The 18,983-nt window shown below is 37.2% G+C and overlaps 1 protein-coding gene across 1 annotated transcript in view; it reads right to left on the reverse strand.

Moving 5' to 3' along the window:
- Nucleotides 1-7,056: 7,056 nt before the first annotated feature.
- LOC121328734 (lysine-specific demethylase phf2-like) overlaps nucleotides 7,057-18,983 on the reverse strand; it is a 33,479-nt gene continuing 21,552 nt past the window's right edge. Inside the window, exons 14-23 of the mRNA XM_041273738.1 lie at nucleotides 18,855-18,974; nucleotides 18,195-18,310; nucleotides 17,558-17,736; nucleotides 17,098-17,165; nucleotides 15,826-15,992; nucleotides 13,931-14,214; nucleotides 12,483-12,578; nucleotides 12,193-12,302; nucleotides 11,685-11,931; nucleotides 7,057-11,007 (exon numbers count right to left, since the gene is read on the reverse strand). Of these exons, the coding sequence (XP_041129672.1) occupies nucleotides 10,919-11,007; nucleotides 11,685-11,931; nucleotides 12,193-12,302; nucleotides 12,483-12,578; nucleotides 13,931-14,214; nucleotides 15,826-15,992; nucleotides 17,098-17,165; nucleotides 17,558-17,736; nucleotides 18,195-18,310; nucleotides 18,855-18,974 (1,476 nt within the window). The 3' untranslated portion in view covers nucleotides 7,057-10,918. The remainder of the gene's footprint in view (nucleotides 11,008-11,684; nucleotides 11,932-12,192; nucleotides 12,303-12,482; nucleotides 12,579-13,930; nucleotides 14,215-15,825; nucleotides 15,993-17,097; nucleotides 17,166-17,557; nucleotides 17,737-18,194; nucleotides 18,311-18,854; nucleotides 18,975-18,983) is intronic.

Below are 18,983 nucleotides of genomic sequence, written 5' to 3' on the forward strand. Positions count from 1 at the left end.
CCTTTAGCTTTTGGTCTGAAGCCATGGCAGATCACAAACAGCATCTGCTGGCATGTTTTCATCACCATGCATTTGAATGGAGGGCGACGAACAATAATTCCAACTAAAATCTGATAGTGGGGGTTTAATAGCTTAGGTTCAGTTTAACTGGGCAGGCTGCATTCTATCCTTGACAATCTGCTTTCATTGGAATCAGTGTCAATTAACAGAAGTGACAGCCAAGAATCTATGTAATTTAATGAATAAAAAGCCTTGGACAATGAGACACACTCTAGTACTAGAAAAAAAGATATTTTTTTTTTTAGCTGCAGTAATTCTTGCTTCACTTAAATGGCCACCCAGACTCAAAGCTTATAGTCAGATTCCATTCTAATTAAGAGTTCTTGCAGCACGTTTCTGCTAACCACAAGGGATCTGTTAATAACTGAATAGGGCCGTAATGAAACAGGGAGGGGATTGCACTGTAAGCTTATATTCACAATCAGTGCTCTAAGTGTTCAGTAAGTATGATCCAAGGGTAAAGCTGAGCACGTTTCTGCTAACCACAAGGGATCTGTTAATAACTGAATAGGGCCGTAATGAAACAGGGAGGGGATTGCACTGTAAGCTTATATTCACAATCAGTGCTCTAAGTGTTCAGTAAGTATGATCCAAGGGTAAAGCTGAACCCAAGAGTGTTAACAGCTACATTTGAACTGTATAGTTATACCCTGCTAGCTACAGTCATGCAAACTAGCTTAAATTAGTGTAAGAATGAATAATGATGGGTGGTGTCTGAAGTATGCTTAATAAATATGACTGCAAATTCCATTTTAAAAGCTCCCTAGTGAAATCCTAACTGATAGCATTTTGTAAAACATTTTCCAAATCAAGAAGTCGTACAAATAAAGTTTCACGTTTTGCATTTAATATTCATTTATAGTAGAAAAATACTTTTCTTGTTAAAATGTTTTGGTTTTATAATTGAATATTCTTTAAAATGATTTCTGTGCTTTAATACATTTAAGAACTAAGTAGTTTTTCCCGTCCCATTCATTTTGATTTCTATTGCATCAAAATCTCAGACAGCTCTAGTGGTGTAAGAAAGATATCTCAATAAACTTCTCATAGTTAATAATAATTAATATTATTATGTGTGTCTTGTGTGCGTGTGGGTGTTTTATATATATATATATATATATATGTGTGTGTGTGTGTGTGTGTGTGTGTGTGTGTGTGTATATGTCATAGACACATATACAGTATAATTTATATGGAATTTTTAATTCTGTGTTTTGAAGTTATGAATGAAAGCAATTTATCTGCATTACTCTGCCATCTGCTGAGAGTACCAGGTAAGTACATTTGTGTTGAGCACAGTGGACACCATCTGGACCATCAGAGGTACATTAACCTTGCAAAGATCTCATTCCAAAATGATATCGTGGGGTTCCAGAACCAAGGGCATTGCTAAAGCTCCTATATGAAGCCCTGTTCTAAATGTGTGTCTATCAACCAGGTTTCTGATTTGTTCTCAATGGAAGCCTGATTGACTGGCCCCTTTCACCCTAGCCCTGGAGGACACAGACATGTCTTAAATCACAAATCTTTATATAAAGTACCATACAGTTCATGCAGAAAAACATGTGCATGTTCAACAAATGCATCTGTAAGTCATTGTTAAAATGTACTTGCGTGCAACATTTTAAGATTGCTGGGCCACTTCAGGAATTGAGTCCTGCGAGCGTACAGCAAGTTCTTTCTTTGTAAGCGGGCAATTATATTCCTCTGTGTCATTGATCGAAGTGTTAGAAATAGAAGGCAGGGACACTCAATATAACTAACAGTAAGCAGAGAGAGTCATGCTTGATATGAAACACGCACGTTTACTGCTCATGATATTTTGGGGCCATGGCTAGGGTTAAGTGCACTCCTTTAGAAAATGATTTCAGAGTTAATATAAAGCACACAGAGGCAGTGCTGTGGTAGACTGTGTTACCTTTTTATTGGGCTATCCTTTATTACAACTTCATTATATTAAGATTAACACGACAAGTATTCCTTGAATTACCTTTTCTAGCCACTACCCCCTGTAGTTAAATCATTTGGTTAAAAGCCTCAAAGAGTTTAAGGTTGTGCAGTCGTATTTGAGTCTACAAGTGCCTGTCATCCACAGTGGTTTTCTATGCTGTATCTGTACAAACATATATGTTTACACCAAATGATAAATCACAAGATTTATGCCAACACCATTTACTTAGTGGGAAACATCTGGAGGGTTGAGCTGCCTTGCCCGGTTTCATTTGGCATTGCCATTACTGTATGTTATGAATCAGGAACCGCTCTCAAAAACACTTGATTGCAGAGCACTCCAGTACGTCTCACGTTGCCCTATATGACAGACTATCTGTTATGGTATCGATTCACATCACAATCTTCTGTACATATGAACATACATATGCTTTTGTTATTTGTTTTGAACTTGATTCATCATATTCCCATTGAATAGCACCAACTGTAATGATTAAAAGGGCAAACACACCACTTCTGGCTTGGCAGGCTCAAACATTTGCCTTGTAAATAGTTTGACTCTTACTCTGTGCCTAAAACTGTGTTCTTTTAGCACAGCATTCAGCATGGGAACGTTACACTTTTTGAGAATAGGCAGCATCTTCCCGATGTTTACTCTAATGCTGTGAATTTTGCTGTTTTCTTTCTATTGCAAATCCATGTCAGATGTTAATGGAAATAACATCATTTTTATGTAACAATGGCAGTGTGCCATTCTTTGAAACAATAACAAACATGTTCCCCTTAATTCTCTTGGAACTGGTTCGAGATGAATGTAATGCCTGAAAGATTTATGTGAGATCGTGCCAAAGGCCACCGAGAGAGGGGAGCCGATTGGTAGAGAAACTGAGTTTTATTCGCCCTCTTTTTTTTGTTAATGGCAGCTGACTGCTTTGGCACTTGGAATCCTTACAGTAATTACCTCCTCTCTTATGACAGTCTCTATTTAGAAACTGGGGGATTTCTGGAGGCTTTCCAGTTGCTGTTGTTATAAGTAAGAATGCATTCAAGACTTACTGTGTCCCAAATCAAATAAACGATCAACTGATTAATGGACTTTTTGATAAACAGTATACATGTACTGGATGCTGTGGTTAGAGATGGGATAATCCGTTTTATTTCAGTAATGGAGCAGAGACCCTATTCTTGATGCCAGTGTGCCATTAGGTTGTTGTCACTTAAATGAAATACATATTTTATCCCATTAAAAAATATATATATTCTAAATACTTTTTTATAATGAAAATGTTTGGGATGCATTTTATTAATTCGAAGAATGATTTTTTTTTTTGTCAATGTTTTCTTAATTTAAAAATTTGCATACAGTGGCATCAAGTTCAACATTATGGCCCCAGCTGTCAACTTTACAAAATGTTTCTTGACTCTACTGTTGCTATAATCAATTAGGTTTAATGTTGAAACAGATAACTCCAGTGAGATTTTTAAAACAAATATTCAAAACGTATGGGGACTCACCTGGTGAGGGCACTCCGGTTTGGAGTGCAGGGGGAGCTATACCACAGTGTGGTTGATATCTCTCACTCTCGCCAAGCAAAGGGTCTGACAGGAGAGCTGGATGGTGCTACTTCACCCCGTCGCGCTCCAGTGTTCCCAGGCTGCCTCCAGGGTTCAGTCGCTTGGTAACTAAGGTTCGGTGGGTGAAAAGAGGCGATTGGCAAAACAGTGGGAAGGGAGGTTGTCTGTTAATTAGGTTGCAGCAGCGAGGTGACATTTGAAAATTGATTAATTATGCACCCCCCCCCCCCTCGCAAAAAAAGAAATTCAGCAAAGTCATCAAGCATATTAGGCACCTCCATTTACCAGAACATTCGACAGTCAAATGGCTCGTATCTCATTCAGCATTCGATAAACAACACATCCAATGATCAGCTAGAAAGGGCTTTCTATCTTACCTCAATCCATTATTCCCCGTCATGTGTCAGAGTTCACCTCCTCCTCCCCAACCACCTGTTTTCTGGCTTTGTCTTCGGGGGAGGGCAGCTATCCGGCCCGCCGGCCCATGGCTACCCTACAGCCAGCCTCTCCACAATCAGCAAACTAAATTATGGGCAGGGGTACCTCGAAGGGTGAGGCCACAGATGTTATAAAAATATGGATAATGTAGTATCTGTTGTCTAAGCTTTAATAAATACTGTTCTTTCTATGGCATGAGTTTTCCTGACTGAAAAGTTAATTTATGGACTTCTGTCAATCGAGATTAGGGTTAGAGAAATGGCTCAGGCTTGTGCACTTGTGAGAAAAAAGTAACTTGCGGTTAAGAGGTCTGCCAGGAATTCCAGTTCAGATTGTAAACCGGAGATGTTAGAAAACGCAAAAATGAAATAAATTTAATTTTAAAAAGCAGAACAACTACTGAAGGACTTTGCTGCCACAGGACAAAACTATCTTTACAACAGAGAGTCCTGCTGCTCCACTCTTTCATTTTGTGTTTATTTTTGTGTTGAACTATTCCCATTTTAATAGGCCCCTTAATGGCCAGCTGCACAATAATGGAAGCAAAATCTGTCATTCCAGCTGCAAGAGGTGCCACACTGCACTGGCATCAATCACCCGGAGGCATGGCATCCTATCTACAGGGTGGCCAGGAATGCCAGTCAGTTCCAGGAACTCCAGTGTTTTTTTACAAGGGGAGAACAGCCGGCCACCTTAGTCCCGTTTAATGAGAGGGCAAAGCCTTTTGCTTCGAAGTCCTAATTAGGCAAACAGTAAAAACAAATATTGTATTTTTAATAACCTGTATAATAACGGAGACTACTGCAATAACATACCACCTCATTAACTCCGAATTGGTCATACAAAAATAGTATTTTATAAACATTGGCAGTTTAATGGAAACTTGGTCATCTGTAGTACTTGATAGATGGTACGGTAATAGCTGCTGTTAAAGGTTAAAGCAGAGATTATGTTTAATGTTAAATGGGACTTAAACTGCAGTCTGTAGTCATAGCTCAAAATGAAAGTCTTTAAATTGCATTTATTGTAATGAGTGTAGGGATTGAGTATCCCAGCTACATGAAACTCTTGTCCAAGCAGGACAATTAAATTGGTTTCTTTTTCGGGGTTGATGAGGGGTTATATTTTTTTTATTTTGTTGTGCAGCTGCTTTGATAAGGAGAGGGTTAGGGTTAGATAAAGAGGAGAGGGTTAGGATTTGATAAGGAGGAGAGGGTTAGGGTTAGATGAGGAGGAGAAGGTTAGGGTTAGATAAAGAGGAGAGGGTTAGGGTTAGGGTTATGTTTAGGGTTAGGGTTACATAAGGAGAGGATTAGGGTTAGAGGAGGGGGTGAATGTTGGATAAGGAGGAGAGGACCCAATTGAAGTTTTTGAAGCAGAGCACTTGCCACAAACCTGAAAAAAGCAAAAATACCATAGGGCTGAGACTTCAGTTTCCATACCATTTCAAGCACGGGCTGTATGGACACCTGTAGAGAAAGAAGTTTGCAATAGTAAAAGGATAACACAGTGTAATAAAGCAGGGTGAAAGCATGGTAAAATGGGTTTGGTAAAGCATATTAAAAAAAATAAAAAACTGGTGCAATCCTGTCATTTTGTTTCTTTAAATAATATGATTTAAATCAGGTGCTGTGATCGGAAATAAAGAGTAAATTGAATGTTATGACATCAGGTGGCAAAGCCTCAGACTTGTTTCTATGGAACAGCATGCTGTATGAAGGGATAAAAAATGGTAAGAACACATTTCTCAAAAGTTTTAGATATTCACTTTACTAGCTTTTCAAACCTGGTGATCCTTTAGAAAAGTCGTAACTGTTCTTGAAGAAGTTGTAGGAAATAAATAAGAGACAGTTAGCTTTAGTCGCTTTTCTGACACTGGTTCCACCTAGTGGTTTAGGAGAGAATCTGGTCATTCAACTGCAGGACCTACCTTAAAGTGGGGTAGATTAGTGCAAAGTTCCTTCTTGATGAAGCACCAGAAAGGTTCCATGGTCTGCAGTCTCTGGGCATCCCTATTACTGAGGCAAGGGTGATCACTTATCAACTGCTGCACATGCCTAAAGAATTAAAGACACTTTCCCTAAAAGTTACTTTTTTTTTTATTTTTTTACATATATATATATATATATATCTCAAAAGCCTGGCTTTTTATGGCTGCCAGGTGTATAGTGACCATGGATATGTTTATCACATTGAACAGTTATTTTGGTGCCAAGATTTGACTTCTGGTGCGCTATTGTACGTTTCAAGTTACAAATTGCTGTTTTTAAAACCAATTCTAAATGGCGTAGACAGAAAATATAATGCATAACAAGGATAAATGCACGATGTGGAATTCTAGCAGAAACAAAAATTGCCAGAGACAATGTTCACTGTTAAGTTTAATAGTGATATTCAGTGTAGAAGGGTAATTATTTGTATTAGTTGAAATCTATTTTTCCTCTGCAGTGTTTGGTATTGTGATGCACAGAGAAAAGATTGGTCTGTTGGTTTTCTATTGAGTTTTTTCTTTCTTTTTATTATTGAATAACGCTGGTATAATATCAAGCATACATACCAATATCTATAAAGTTCAAGCTTCAAGTAGACTAACAGAATCTACAGTTAGACAGACAGTACAGTGGATCAGAACTCCATTACACTCAGGTATAAAATAAAACAAATCTATATTCAAATATAAACTTCTTAAAAAAAAAATACATTTAACACGAACAGCCATTAGTCAATACTCTGTTAGGAACACTGTTTAGATAAGAGACTGTTTTTATAGGTTTTGTTTTGTGTTTGCATTGGTGAAACACAATGTTTGGATCTGTTAACACAGAAACATATAATTTTTACAATTATACAAGTAAAGTAAGAATAATTATACAAGTCTGTGGTTTTGGCAGGGAAGGAATTCATGCAATATTAAGACATCAAGGAAAGCAGGCTTTTAAAAAAGCTAAACAAATGAATTACTAAAAAAATAAAACTGAACTCTGAAACCAACAACAACCAGTGTAATGACTGTAACTGTGTAGCGTGTGTGTGTGTGTGGTATGGGTATGTCAGTGTGAAAATGTTGCCCCGGACCTTGACCTTGCTGTAACTAAGAAGTTCACTATTCAAGGAGAAATACTTCATGAAGAAGAACAGGAACTGATAAACTGATAACTCACTACTTTAATAAGAAGCTACCATGTTTCTCTGTAGACTGATGGTGTTGAAACATACACAAAATCAAATGTCCTCTACAGAAGAATTGACATTGTCTTGCTTTGTATACACGCCTCATTGACCTTCTTTTGATTAACAGAGAACCCTCACTGGTGTCATTTTACTTTATAAGTTAACAAATTGCTACGAACATCTGTGTTGAGGGGTGTTCATTTCTAATCAGATGGAATTTTTCAAACTAGGAACCTGGGAATATTTGAGTTCTTATTCAGGTTTGAAAACTGCATGACACTAAACTGTCCAGGTGTGCGGATACTGGATCATATTGCAACACTGTAGAGTGTGTTTTAGCACTTGTAAAACAGAACTCCCCACACCTGCCCAAGTGAATCGGTTGTCATGTGAACGAGTTGTCATGGTTGTTCCTAGCCATATTCCAAGACGTGGTATAGTTGCACCGTTTGGAACACTTGTTAGCCAATGAGAATTCTCCCTCTTACATTGCAGTGTTACCTGCAAAGCTGGGCTGCATATGGAACTGACTTGCATAGTTGAGCTGTACATGGTCTCTCTTTACAGAAAATAAAATGGAATGAGGTGGAGTCTCCGAACTCCTCGGAACTGTCACTTTACAATGATTTTCAACAGCCAGAGAGCAGAGTTGGATTTACACAGTGCTAGTGCAGCTGGTCGATTTAATGGGTTGAACATAGAAAAAATAAAACACAACAAAGCAACACACATTTTGTACAAAATCCTGAAAAAGTTAACTTGTTAAGGTTTGATCCGAGTGTATTTAAGTTCTGAGGAGTTGATACAAGATTTCCATTGGTAACTAAAACTAAAACTGCAACAGATAACCACAGTAAACCTTGTTAGAAATGTAGATTTCCAAAATAAAATAAAAAGGCATGATGGCAGAGTTATACCATATAGCTTCTTAATAAAAAATAAAATAATAATAATAAATAATAATAATAATAATAATAATAATAATTTCTCAACAGAGCTTTGAAAACCTGTTAAACTGGGGCCCTATTACACTAATTGACAAAGCCTTCAATTTAAAAAAAAAAAAACACATAACGGAATAATGGGGTCCTAAAATCAACCACTAAGTGCCTGAATATTAGTTAATAAGGCCTCAGTAGTATTTTTTTTTTTGTATTGTACACAGATTCCTAGAAGTAGACTTTCACAAGCTGATAAAATGTTTAAAAACAAAAAGCTCTTAAGAAATGTACAAATATAAAAAGCTACAAACATTAATAAATTACATCATCAGAGACACAGAACACACTTCACAAGGTGCTAGTAAAATAACTTCAATCCCATCAGGTTACATACAAGGACTACAGAACAAGAAGCTGGTCAAGACGTAAGCATGTCTTTTTTGTTTTTTCCAGATGTCTCTTTGTTGCACGTGAATCTTTACAATACATTAGGCCATACAAAGTTTTGCAATTTGTTTTTCAGGCAACACCTCTCTGTCTAAAAAAAAAGAAAAAAAAGCACCTAAATGTAGCTAAGAAATAAAATTAAAGAAAAAAACTTGTAAAAATGTATAACAAAGTGTTATTTAATAAAGAAAAGTCACTCTGTTACAAAAGGTAGTAATTTAAAAAGCTATTTACAAGCTACATTCTATACACTGTAATGCAGTAAAATGCATGTGCTATAGCTAAAGTACTTTAGGGTATTGCCTGAGAAACAAGGTTAGATTAGAAAGTACCCCATTAATTAAAGATGAAAGGAAGAGAAGGGGAGGCTTGTCAAGAGGACGCTTTGTCCCAATCAAATCACTTAGTGTTTTTGTAGAAAAAGGGTTCCTATAAATTCATATTGATGTCAGCACCAGTAAGTTATGTGTTATGTTATGTAAGCAAGTTACTTACAAATTCTGATTGAGTTAGTTTGCCACATGTTGATAATACTGAGATAAAAATGTGTTAGACAGTCCCTTTGCAAGGAAACTGATATAATACAGCAACGCATGGAAATCACAGTACCCAGTATAGGGAGTCCTATTTGTCATTCTGGGTCAAATAACTATTTGACAGGTCAGGCCTGGTTTAAATCAGTGCCTTTAGCAACAGTAACAACACAGAATCTACCCTTCGATAAATATTTAGCTCTTAAATTACCGGTTCAGTACTATAGGTTGCTGTTACCATCCTAGTTTTGTATTTATTTGTTTTTGCATGTATTTCAATGTCAATACCAATGAAATGTCTGAAGCTGAAATCAGATCTAATTGTGGCTACATGATTTGTTATTGAGTTAAGGGAATTGGGAGGAAAATGTTATATGCAAGATTATATATATATACACACACATACATACACACTGAGTGTACAGAACATTAGGTACACCTGCTCTTTCCATGAAATATGTTCCTAATGTTTTGTACACTCAATATATATATATAAAGAAATCATTTTATGTTTCAGCAAGGATTTGAATACAGATTTTGTTTTACAAAACAACTGTGGTAATATATTACAAAATAAAAATGTTGCTAATATATAATTTCAACGACATTTACATTATCTTTTTTTATAGATTGCACTAAGAGAAAATAAAAAAGCATAACACTATACTTCAGTTCAGAGACTGAACTCGCGCCCCCCGCAGGCCTTCATGAAATGCACCAGAAGGTACACTGTACATTGTTTCTGTTGCTTTGCAATCTGATGAAGCTAGGCCTGGTGTCTAAAGCCCTTTTCACACTGGCAGTCTTACCCGGTCACAATCCCATGTAGTGTGAAACCACGTACCTGGGTCGTACCCAAGTTAAACCCGGGTCCCAGTGACCCATCTCGGGATGTGGGTCAACGCGCTTTGACCTGGGCTGAGCGAAACAAAATGCATGACTGCCGTTCGTGAGCCGACGCAATGACAAACAGCCACGCCTGCGTGAAGGGTTCACTTCTGTTTCTGTTTATTCTGTTTGGCCAGATTGCAGCAGGGATAAAGAAACATTTGCTCTAATCAACGTTTCGGCCGATGTTTCAATTCAGAGAGGCTTGGATGGAAGCGTCAGTAACAAGCTGCTTCCAGGTCATTGATACGCGCATAGTGTACTTGCATCTGTCACCCGGGTCAACCCTGCTTTATCAAAAGGAGTGTGCAATCGCATGCCCGACGCGCATGACACCAGGTCCTGACCTGGGTAGAGCATGCCAGTGTGAAAGGGGCTTCAGTATTAACCATAACAGTTGCCTTTTTTCGACAATTTTGACATCAAGTACAGTGCAAAAGAGCTCTGATAGTTTTGATAACTGGGTTTGTATTTGCCAGCTGTTTGACAAGTCACATACAGCTCAGCTGGTTTAAAATGCTCAAAATTAAAAACGCTACACATTTATTAATTTATTTTCCTCAAGAAATATGCATCTAAGTAAATAAATGCTGGGGATACTTTCTAGAAATTTGGAATGATCTACAATGTTCTTCAGCATCCCTTGGTAAACTAACAGTTGAAGTAAATTGAGACACACATTTTGTTTTAAAAATATTTATAGCAGTTATCTGAAATTTATAAAGTATAAGTAGAGGCAAAAACCTATATTTGAGCTATATTCTTTTTATAAACTGAAAAAACGTAACCTGTTTTATTCCCCATATGGTTCAGTTTGCTGCTGTAGTCCTTAAAACCAGTGAACAGCAGTAGGGTCAGGTTCAGGTCATTTCACCACCTGAGCAGCGACACAGTCCAAGTCTTGCACTGTCGATGTTACAGGAGAAGTTTCCCATTACGATGAATCTTCAAAATCTTCCCCAGTCTCTGTTTGGCAGTAGCCATGCCTTTCTTAAGCCGTTTGGCTACACAAACACAACAAAAACAAAAAGTAAATAAAATAAGTTACTATAAAACATATCATTTGAATATGTGCAAATGTGTTTTCAGAGACAAGGCACAAAGGGTAGACATTTAGTTTTGTTTTGAAAATACAGACATGGCAACAGGATTCATCTTTGAATGCAAAAACTTCACCATATCTGTAAAATTGTTGTTGTAATCTAAAATGTCAATTATAATGCACAATAGGCTGAATAAGTCATATGAGATTTTCAATGTCACTGCTCAAAACTGTTCAGCCCACAGTAATGGTTCTGCACTAAATGTTAATATAGCTTTGCTCCAACCTGTTAAACTGACAGTTAAACTATATGCTCAAAGACAGCTTGGAGGCGGTTTTTACCCAGTGCTAACTGCCTCAGTCTTTCTACATCAGTCAAACACCTGCTTTAGCTATGTGTTTCACTCAGCAATTAGTTTTGTAAAAGAAAAGTCACTTACTGATAAAGGAGCTGTGTTTACACTAAGGTAACCATAACTTATGTCTATATCAAGCAGAAAAGCATACAAAACACTGAACCCAGGCCTGGTAACCGAAGTTATTACTCTGCTGTTGTAGTTAGCAGGTAGGGAGCAAAGAGTAGGTGTTTTATATGGATCATTTAACATAAATCCCATGACGTCATAATGGAAGGGTTACCTTTGGCTGATGCACTGTTCTGAGATGAAGTGGACGGCCTCCTCTGTGTGAGGAACACTCCGGGAGCCATGGGTTGTGGAGCGCCGGGGGTCTTGGAGGCCCCAGCCGTGTATTCGTGATCCTCTAGACTGCTCCCGTGGGACTCCAGCTTGGGCTCCGGTGAACTGCTTTCCTGAGGGATTTTATTTGCATCGTCCGACGAGAGCTTCTTTTTGGTATTTTTCTTCTTCTTGGTTTTTTGTTGTTCCTGAAAAAAAAAAGTAAAGCGGTAAGAGCACCTCCAACCCGGGGCACTAGCGACGGAGTGCGCTGACCCTGTGGTGGCATGTCTTTCCTCAGTCTGCGTGTTCCACTGTACTCCACAGGCCTGAATGAACACGCTTCCTGAGGGAGGGAAGGACACGCATGGGAACTGCGCAGGACAATAAGGTTCCAGGGTGGCGTTTGGGGAAGTGGAAATGCAACTTGCAAATCTAGTGCAGTGCAGGGTGTGATTCATGGCACTCACCTGGTGGGAGAGTTTGGCTGCTGCAGCCGCTAGTCCGGTTTCTATCGAAGCCACTCGAGCTCCTTCACGGACAGGTCTGTCTTGTCGGGGGACTGATGGACCTACTCTGGCTACAATTTAAAATTGATTTATTATTACTACTACTAATTAATAATAATAATAACAACAATAATACATTACTGCTTTTTATAATAATGACAATAAAAAAACTTATTTGAATACAGTAATAATAAATAATAGTAACGACACTAGTAAAAGGTTGTTATTCATTACTAACAGAGTGATCATACCTGTTGGGCTGTAAGGCGTATCATCTGAACTTTTCCTTTTCTTTGATCTGGATTTGAAAATGGGATTATCTTCATCAGACTCGAGAGATGGATATACTAAAAAGAAAATGGAGAGAGACAGACAGAGTGTTAAAACTTGATGCAGTTTTAATATACTAAAGGCAGCAACAAAGTATTTGGATTATCAAAATTATGTTGCCTCAGGCTTCCAAGCATTGCAGGCAAATGTGCATTTCATTTTGTATTCAGTTTCCGTCGTTGCTTTTTAAAATAATGTGTGTTTTTAAAGCAGCGGCATTACCAAGGCCAGCATCTGTGAAACAGCTGCACGGTTCTCCGCTGTTGCCTTCCTTCACCAGCTTGTTAGTGAACGAAATCAATTAAGCACAAACTTTTTCCTATAATTAAATTATCAAGATTAAAAATGACCTGTTTACAAAAAACTCTGGGTTTTGTATGCTTATGCAAGCTGATAAAATGTTGTCTTGGTGCGAATGCAAATGAAAATGATCTCTCGGTTATTAGCTAATTAGGGCCCTACATCAAAAAGCATTTAAAACAGCAATCTGCCATTGCAGTAATGAAATATTAACAACCAGAGGGGCGATTGTGGCGTTTCTTTGGAAACGCTGCCCATTAGAAGCAGATTTTTGAGTTTCTATGAAAGACCTGTTGGAAAGACAGTGAAGCCTCTTGTGAAGGAGTTTGGAAAGGATGCATAACCTGTAAATAAAAACTCAATCATCCGGTCCCCTATGAGTACACACTTTTTTTTAATCAATACTGAAAAAAAAATGAATGCATAAACTATCAACCATAAATAAACCCCAAAGATTTTTTTTTTCTTCTTCAAATAAAACCTTGTGCCATGTTGAAAAAATAACAAATCAAGAATGTAACGGCACACTTCGTGAACGTGATTGTGGTCATATGTTCTCAGACCACCATCGGAATTACGACCATTAATTTTTCCAGTTTTCTAATAGTTATTTATAGAACCTCTCTTTGCTTAATAAAAGGAACAAATTATATATACATGTAAAATGGAGGACCTGAGTTAGCATTAGCTTAAAGAAAGTAAATAAAACAACCTCACTAAAAGATTAACTTTCTACTTTCCGACCTTTCACTGCATAAATGAAACTGTGGCATGTATTTTTAAACATTACTCTCCATATGGGAAAAGAGAAGATAAATAGCATTCTACAAGAATGAACACGGATTAATAAATTCAGTCATTTTATTCATACAATGAATAGAGGTATAGTATTGCTCAACGTCTTGAGACATTGAAACGATTGACTTGTTACATTATCAAGTTGTTGTTTTTTTCTTTTTCTTTAGTACTGCAACACCCTGACATCTGAACAAAGTAACCCTTCATACCCCAACACAGAGCGAGCAGGGTGATACACAGTGGAGGCATGTGCTATCGCGTGAACTCCTACCGTAATCCGAATCTTTGAAACACGCATGCAGGTGGTCCTGTTCGTCCTCAAACATCTCCACGCTGTCCACACTGCTGCTCTTCGCGCTTTTCTTCACCGGGCGCTTGGCGGGCCTCTTGTTGTTGCCGTTGCCTGTCTTCTTGGAGGACTGCGTAGTGTGGGAGTTGTTTTTTGATTGGTTGTTGGACCAAGATGTTTGTAGACAGGAGTCTGAAGACTGGAGGTTGGCCATTGACAGCATCCCCTGGATGGCTTCCTGTGTGCTGGGAGAAGCAGGTGGCGGACTGTAAATCAATAAATAAATCAATAAATACTGCACTAGAGAAATGGATCCACAGGCTCCTTAGTACTCATTACTGGTATACTAGGCTAACTTAGTTAAGCATGGATTTTCAGATAGCCGTTCAATGAGTTGAACAACAAGAATAAAAAATGCAACACTGCTTTTGTTTTATTTGCAGTACTGTAAAGATCATGAATGTATACTTTCTGATTTTCCAATGATCTTTTGATTAGAATATATATGGCAGTTTGACTCTGGGGGCACAATGTATGTATCTTTTTCTGCTCATCAAGCTATGTCCTGTTCTTTTTTGTATGCATATAAATGGATGTTTCGTAGATTTTCAGAATCCACAGGTTTATTGGTGCTAGAATTTATTGAAGATTTTTGTATTGATGACCAGATTGTTTCCATTACTGCATTTTAACAGAGCAAGCCCTCCTGACCACAAGAAAATCAAGACAACTACCTATTAAATCATTACACAGAGAGCTGAAACAAAGCAAAAATAGTAATGCTGCTATAATTGAATGTGGTCGTTTCCACGTCCCGAATCATTCAGTCATTTGTCAGTTTAAACATACTTAAAACAATCACAGAGAAATTAACATATTTTGCTCCCATTTTCTTCTGTTTTTCTCTCATTTGCAGCCTTCAATGCAGTGGAAATGGACCATCAAAAACCAACCAAAACACAGAAAGGAAAAATTACGAGAGGAACTGCCTGGAGCAACGTAGCTTTTGACAAATAAATAGAGGAGCCATGGCTGTACATGTAAGGAGTCTGTGTGGATCCAAGCTTCTACACAGGAGCCTCGTTACTGCACTTAATCATTTATTTGTTGATTGGTGGCTATATTATGCTACTGCTGTTTCACTACATGCTATTTGTATTTTCTCTCATAGAAACAGAATGGTATTTAGCTTTTAGACTGTGACTTGCAGTTGATTGTGCAACAAGTTTATACAGTGGATTTTGTTGCGGATTTTTACTATATATAAAATCTACTGTATAAACTTGTAAGAACATTGTAACTAACAAGAATCAATTTTTTTTTACTATTTAAACTTTTAGTGCCATGGTTAAAGCATTTGCTGAGCCCTTCACTAACTTTGTAAATGAGGTAAGACACCAACTCATTTTATAAAACTACCAACCAAACAACTGCATTTTAAATTTCAAGCCTCTCTTAAGCACTTTCAATCGCTTTTGTTTCTCATTTTGTAAAGTTAACAAGAGTCTTTTCTACTTTCAAAAAATTGGAATTTTCTTAATTGTTGGGAAATTTGTAGTTGCAGTGTTCCAGTATGTGTTCAGATTCCTTATCAAAACCAGTTCAAATCTTTTCCTGATTCCTGCAAGACGTTATTTTTTTATATACACATACAATACAATATTAACAACACAAATACATACTCAGGGATGGAAATAAGACTCCTATTGCACAGCATTTTCACCCATTCCAGGTTTTAATACAAGCTTGATTAGCCACAGCCTACAGGTAACAAACTCAGATCTGTCATCTTCAACTCATAGTGAAACCTGGAGTGGATCAAACTGCTATGCAATGGGGTCTTATTTCTATCCTTGCAATGTAGCAGATATCCCTACCTGTTTGCATTGTAATCAATTTCTCCAACTTGCTTGCTGGCCTGTAAGAGATCCAGTATTCCCGCAGCATTACCACTTTCCTTCTTGACCTTTGAATTTCGACCTTTGACTTCCGTCTTTGTTTCTGTGTCAATGTGAAGCGACCCTTCATCTGAGGAATCATTAGTCTACAGCCAGGAAAAGATTGGGAAAACAAATAAGGAGTGGTTTGAGAAACAATAAGCAAACTCTTGATTGGTAAACAACAAAACGTTTTTTGTTTTATTTATATTTTAGCTAGACTGTACCTTTATTACTGTACCCATTAGACAGCACGCTTCCTGCAGAGAGGACTTTAGACAGGGAATTTACTGTATGAAATATCACATTTACTGAGAAGGGGTACAAACGTCTGTAAATTCAAGTTCAAATTAGATATAAGGCCCCTAATTGGACTGTGTGTGTAAAAAGCGAGAAAGTCTGTTTTACATTCTCCACACCTCTTACAAGGATAGCATGCTTTCTTCTTAGAGAACTTCCATAAACCAATTTATAACTGCAATTAAACTTGCACCAGAATTGTTCTCCTCATCAGTTTGTGGAATTTTCTTGGCTACTTAGTTTTTCTTGAAATCACCCTGTATATTGTTTTACGCCCATGCAATGCTATGAAACCAGTGCATTCCTGTATTTTAATTTCTCTTGTTCTTTGCCACTAACGAGCCTCAGAAACGAGATGCTGTTTAATTCCAATGGCATTCACTTTTGATCATTTAAAAAACAAAATTCTTCTCCCATGATCGAGCCCAACAATTTACATTCAAATATAAAACTAAAATGGGCTAGATTCTCAAATGTTCTCAAAATTGTAATTGGCGACATTTCCTCACAGGAAGAACACATCAAATAAAGTTAACAAACTGGAAACAAAATCTGAAATATAAAAGTCTGGGGCTTGCAAGTAAGTTGTTATGTGTTCCTTTTCAAATTTTTGGGGAAAAAAAAGGTTAATTATGAAAAAAGGTTTCATGAAGAGCTCTGAGAATGTAGCTCCACGGTCCTTATGACACAAGTGAACATTATAAAAATTAAACATTTACATGATTTGCCAATGACATATAATTTTTCTTTTCATTTATAAAAAATGTATAAAGCAGTTAAATCCAACCTCAATAATTTAGGAAAACTTTCAAAATGTAATCAAGCAAAGTTCTTCAGGTTATTACAGTCTACATTAATAGACTGCTTTTAAATCACTCACTACATAAACAGAGCAGATAAGCTTCTACATACCTTGGCGGGTGTACGTTGAAGCTTTGGTTTTTTTGCCTGCTGAATCGGCTCTTTTATATTCGATAAAACTAAAGAAGAAAATAAACATAAACAATTAACCTTCAATACTGAGACCGAGACTTGCTCTACAAAACTGCAAAGACAATGAAAAAGACTTCTAGGTCGAAACACTAACTTGTATTTTTAAATTCAGCATTATTGAGTGTTTTTATAGTTCTGGATGGTAACTGTTTGACCAACAAATCATCTGTCAAACAGTTAATTTTATTTTTTGTGTATCTTACACTATAATAATTTGGAATGGTGCTCATCTGCACATTTTCACTTATTAAAAGGTTGAAATTAAACCATCAACCATCGACTATTATCTTGTAACACCATCTTACAGGTATAACTGTGCATTCCTTCTGAATATGAAATCCGTTTATGAATCCAATAAATGAATAACTGGCACACTCACAAGAAATGTCTCTTTTTGCAGTGTTATTTTTTCTTCTTATTGGGAACTCGTCAATTTTCAGTTCTCCTTCGTCTGAGATGTATTCATACTCATCCCTGACTGGCTTCACTTTATCTTCCTTCAGGTTTTGTAATGATCCAAATAAACTTGAATTCGTCTGTGGTTTTAGCCCTTTAGAACTGTTAAAAACAAAAAAGTGATAAAATGTTTTTATTGATTTACTTATCAGCATTTTAAAATTGATTTATTTCATATAGTATAACCAGGAAAGATGCAGAGTCTGTCTTGTTCACATGGAAATATACCTGCGTCAGGGCATGCATAAATATTTATATCGATATACCATCAAAATGTTAACACCATATTACATTTGTGTAGTATCATTCTCAAATGTGTAGTAACTTCTCTTCCGGTTATACATGTCTCTCTGGTAATTCCTGGGGTTCTAGAACATGCTAAATTAATTCTAAATAAGGCTGCACATGAGATTAAAACTTTACTTGGAAACAAAATTCCAAAAACTAGCATAGTGGCACAATGTCTCTTCTGAATGTAGACACCTCAGCTGTAAGTTATTGGTTTTTTTTCTTGTTTTTTTTTTTTGTTTTTGGTTTACAATTCTAAAAAAAATACGTACCTTAATTTTTTGTTTGAAAAAGAAAATGCAAACTTGTTGTCTTTGTTTCCTGACAATGGTGTCTTTTCCAATTTCTGTTCTTCCTCCATTTTAAGCAGTGAATCGGGTTTACTGTTCTGTTACACAGAAAAGAACAAAAACAAAACCAATTCGGATTTCACTCCGATGTGCGCACAGTGAATACACACTCACCTCTGTTTCCAGATCTGCCTGCTATTCGCTCACTGTGGCACTGCCCACGGGAATGTTGCTCTCATTAACAATCATTAATGGTGTCATAATTAGTCCCAATAGTATTTATGCTAGTAAACACCTACACTCTCATACAATACTGAAAGGCACAAGAGTTTGAATGTGTAACGCTTTATTAGTTTAGAAGACTTTGACTTTTAACGGAAGGTCCTAACTCGGTTCCTCTCTAAAATGAATGGTGTCAATGCAGACGTTGTAACAGGAGAGGGCCGGGAAAGAATATGCAGCAAGCACATTTTCTGGATTCATTTTAGAAACTGGTTTTCCAGTTTGAATACACAAATTACAGCCAAGCTGCATGAATGCTTTTTGAATCTGAATACCTGTGACTTGGGTCGGTACTGTTTTGTATTTTATATAGAACCACATGAACAACTGACCCCTGCAATGCTCCAGCATTAGTCCTACCTTATATTTCCATTTAGCTTCCATTTTGCTCTTGTTCTGCTCTCTGATCTCAAACTTCTCCAGCTCGTTCTGCTTGCTGATGGCCTCTTTCTCTGGCATGCTCAACACATTCTTTGCAGCCTATATATG

Source organism: Polyodon spathula, chromosome 16 (assembly GCF_017654505.1).
Source record: "Polyodon spathula isolate WHYD16114869_AA chromosome 16, ASM1765450v1, whole genome shotgun sequence".
In the NCBI taxonomy this organism is placed as follows: Eukaryota; Metazoa; Chordata; class Actinopteri; order Acipenseriformes; family Polyodontidae; genus Polyodon; species Polyodon spathula.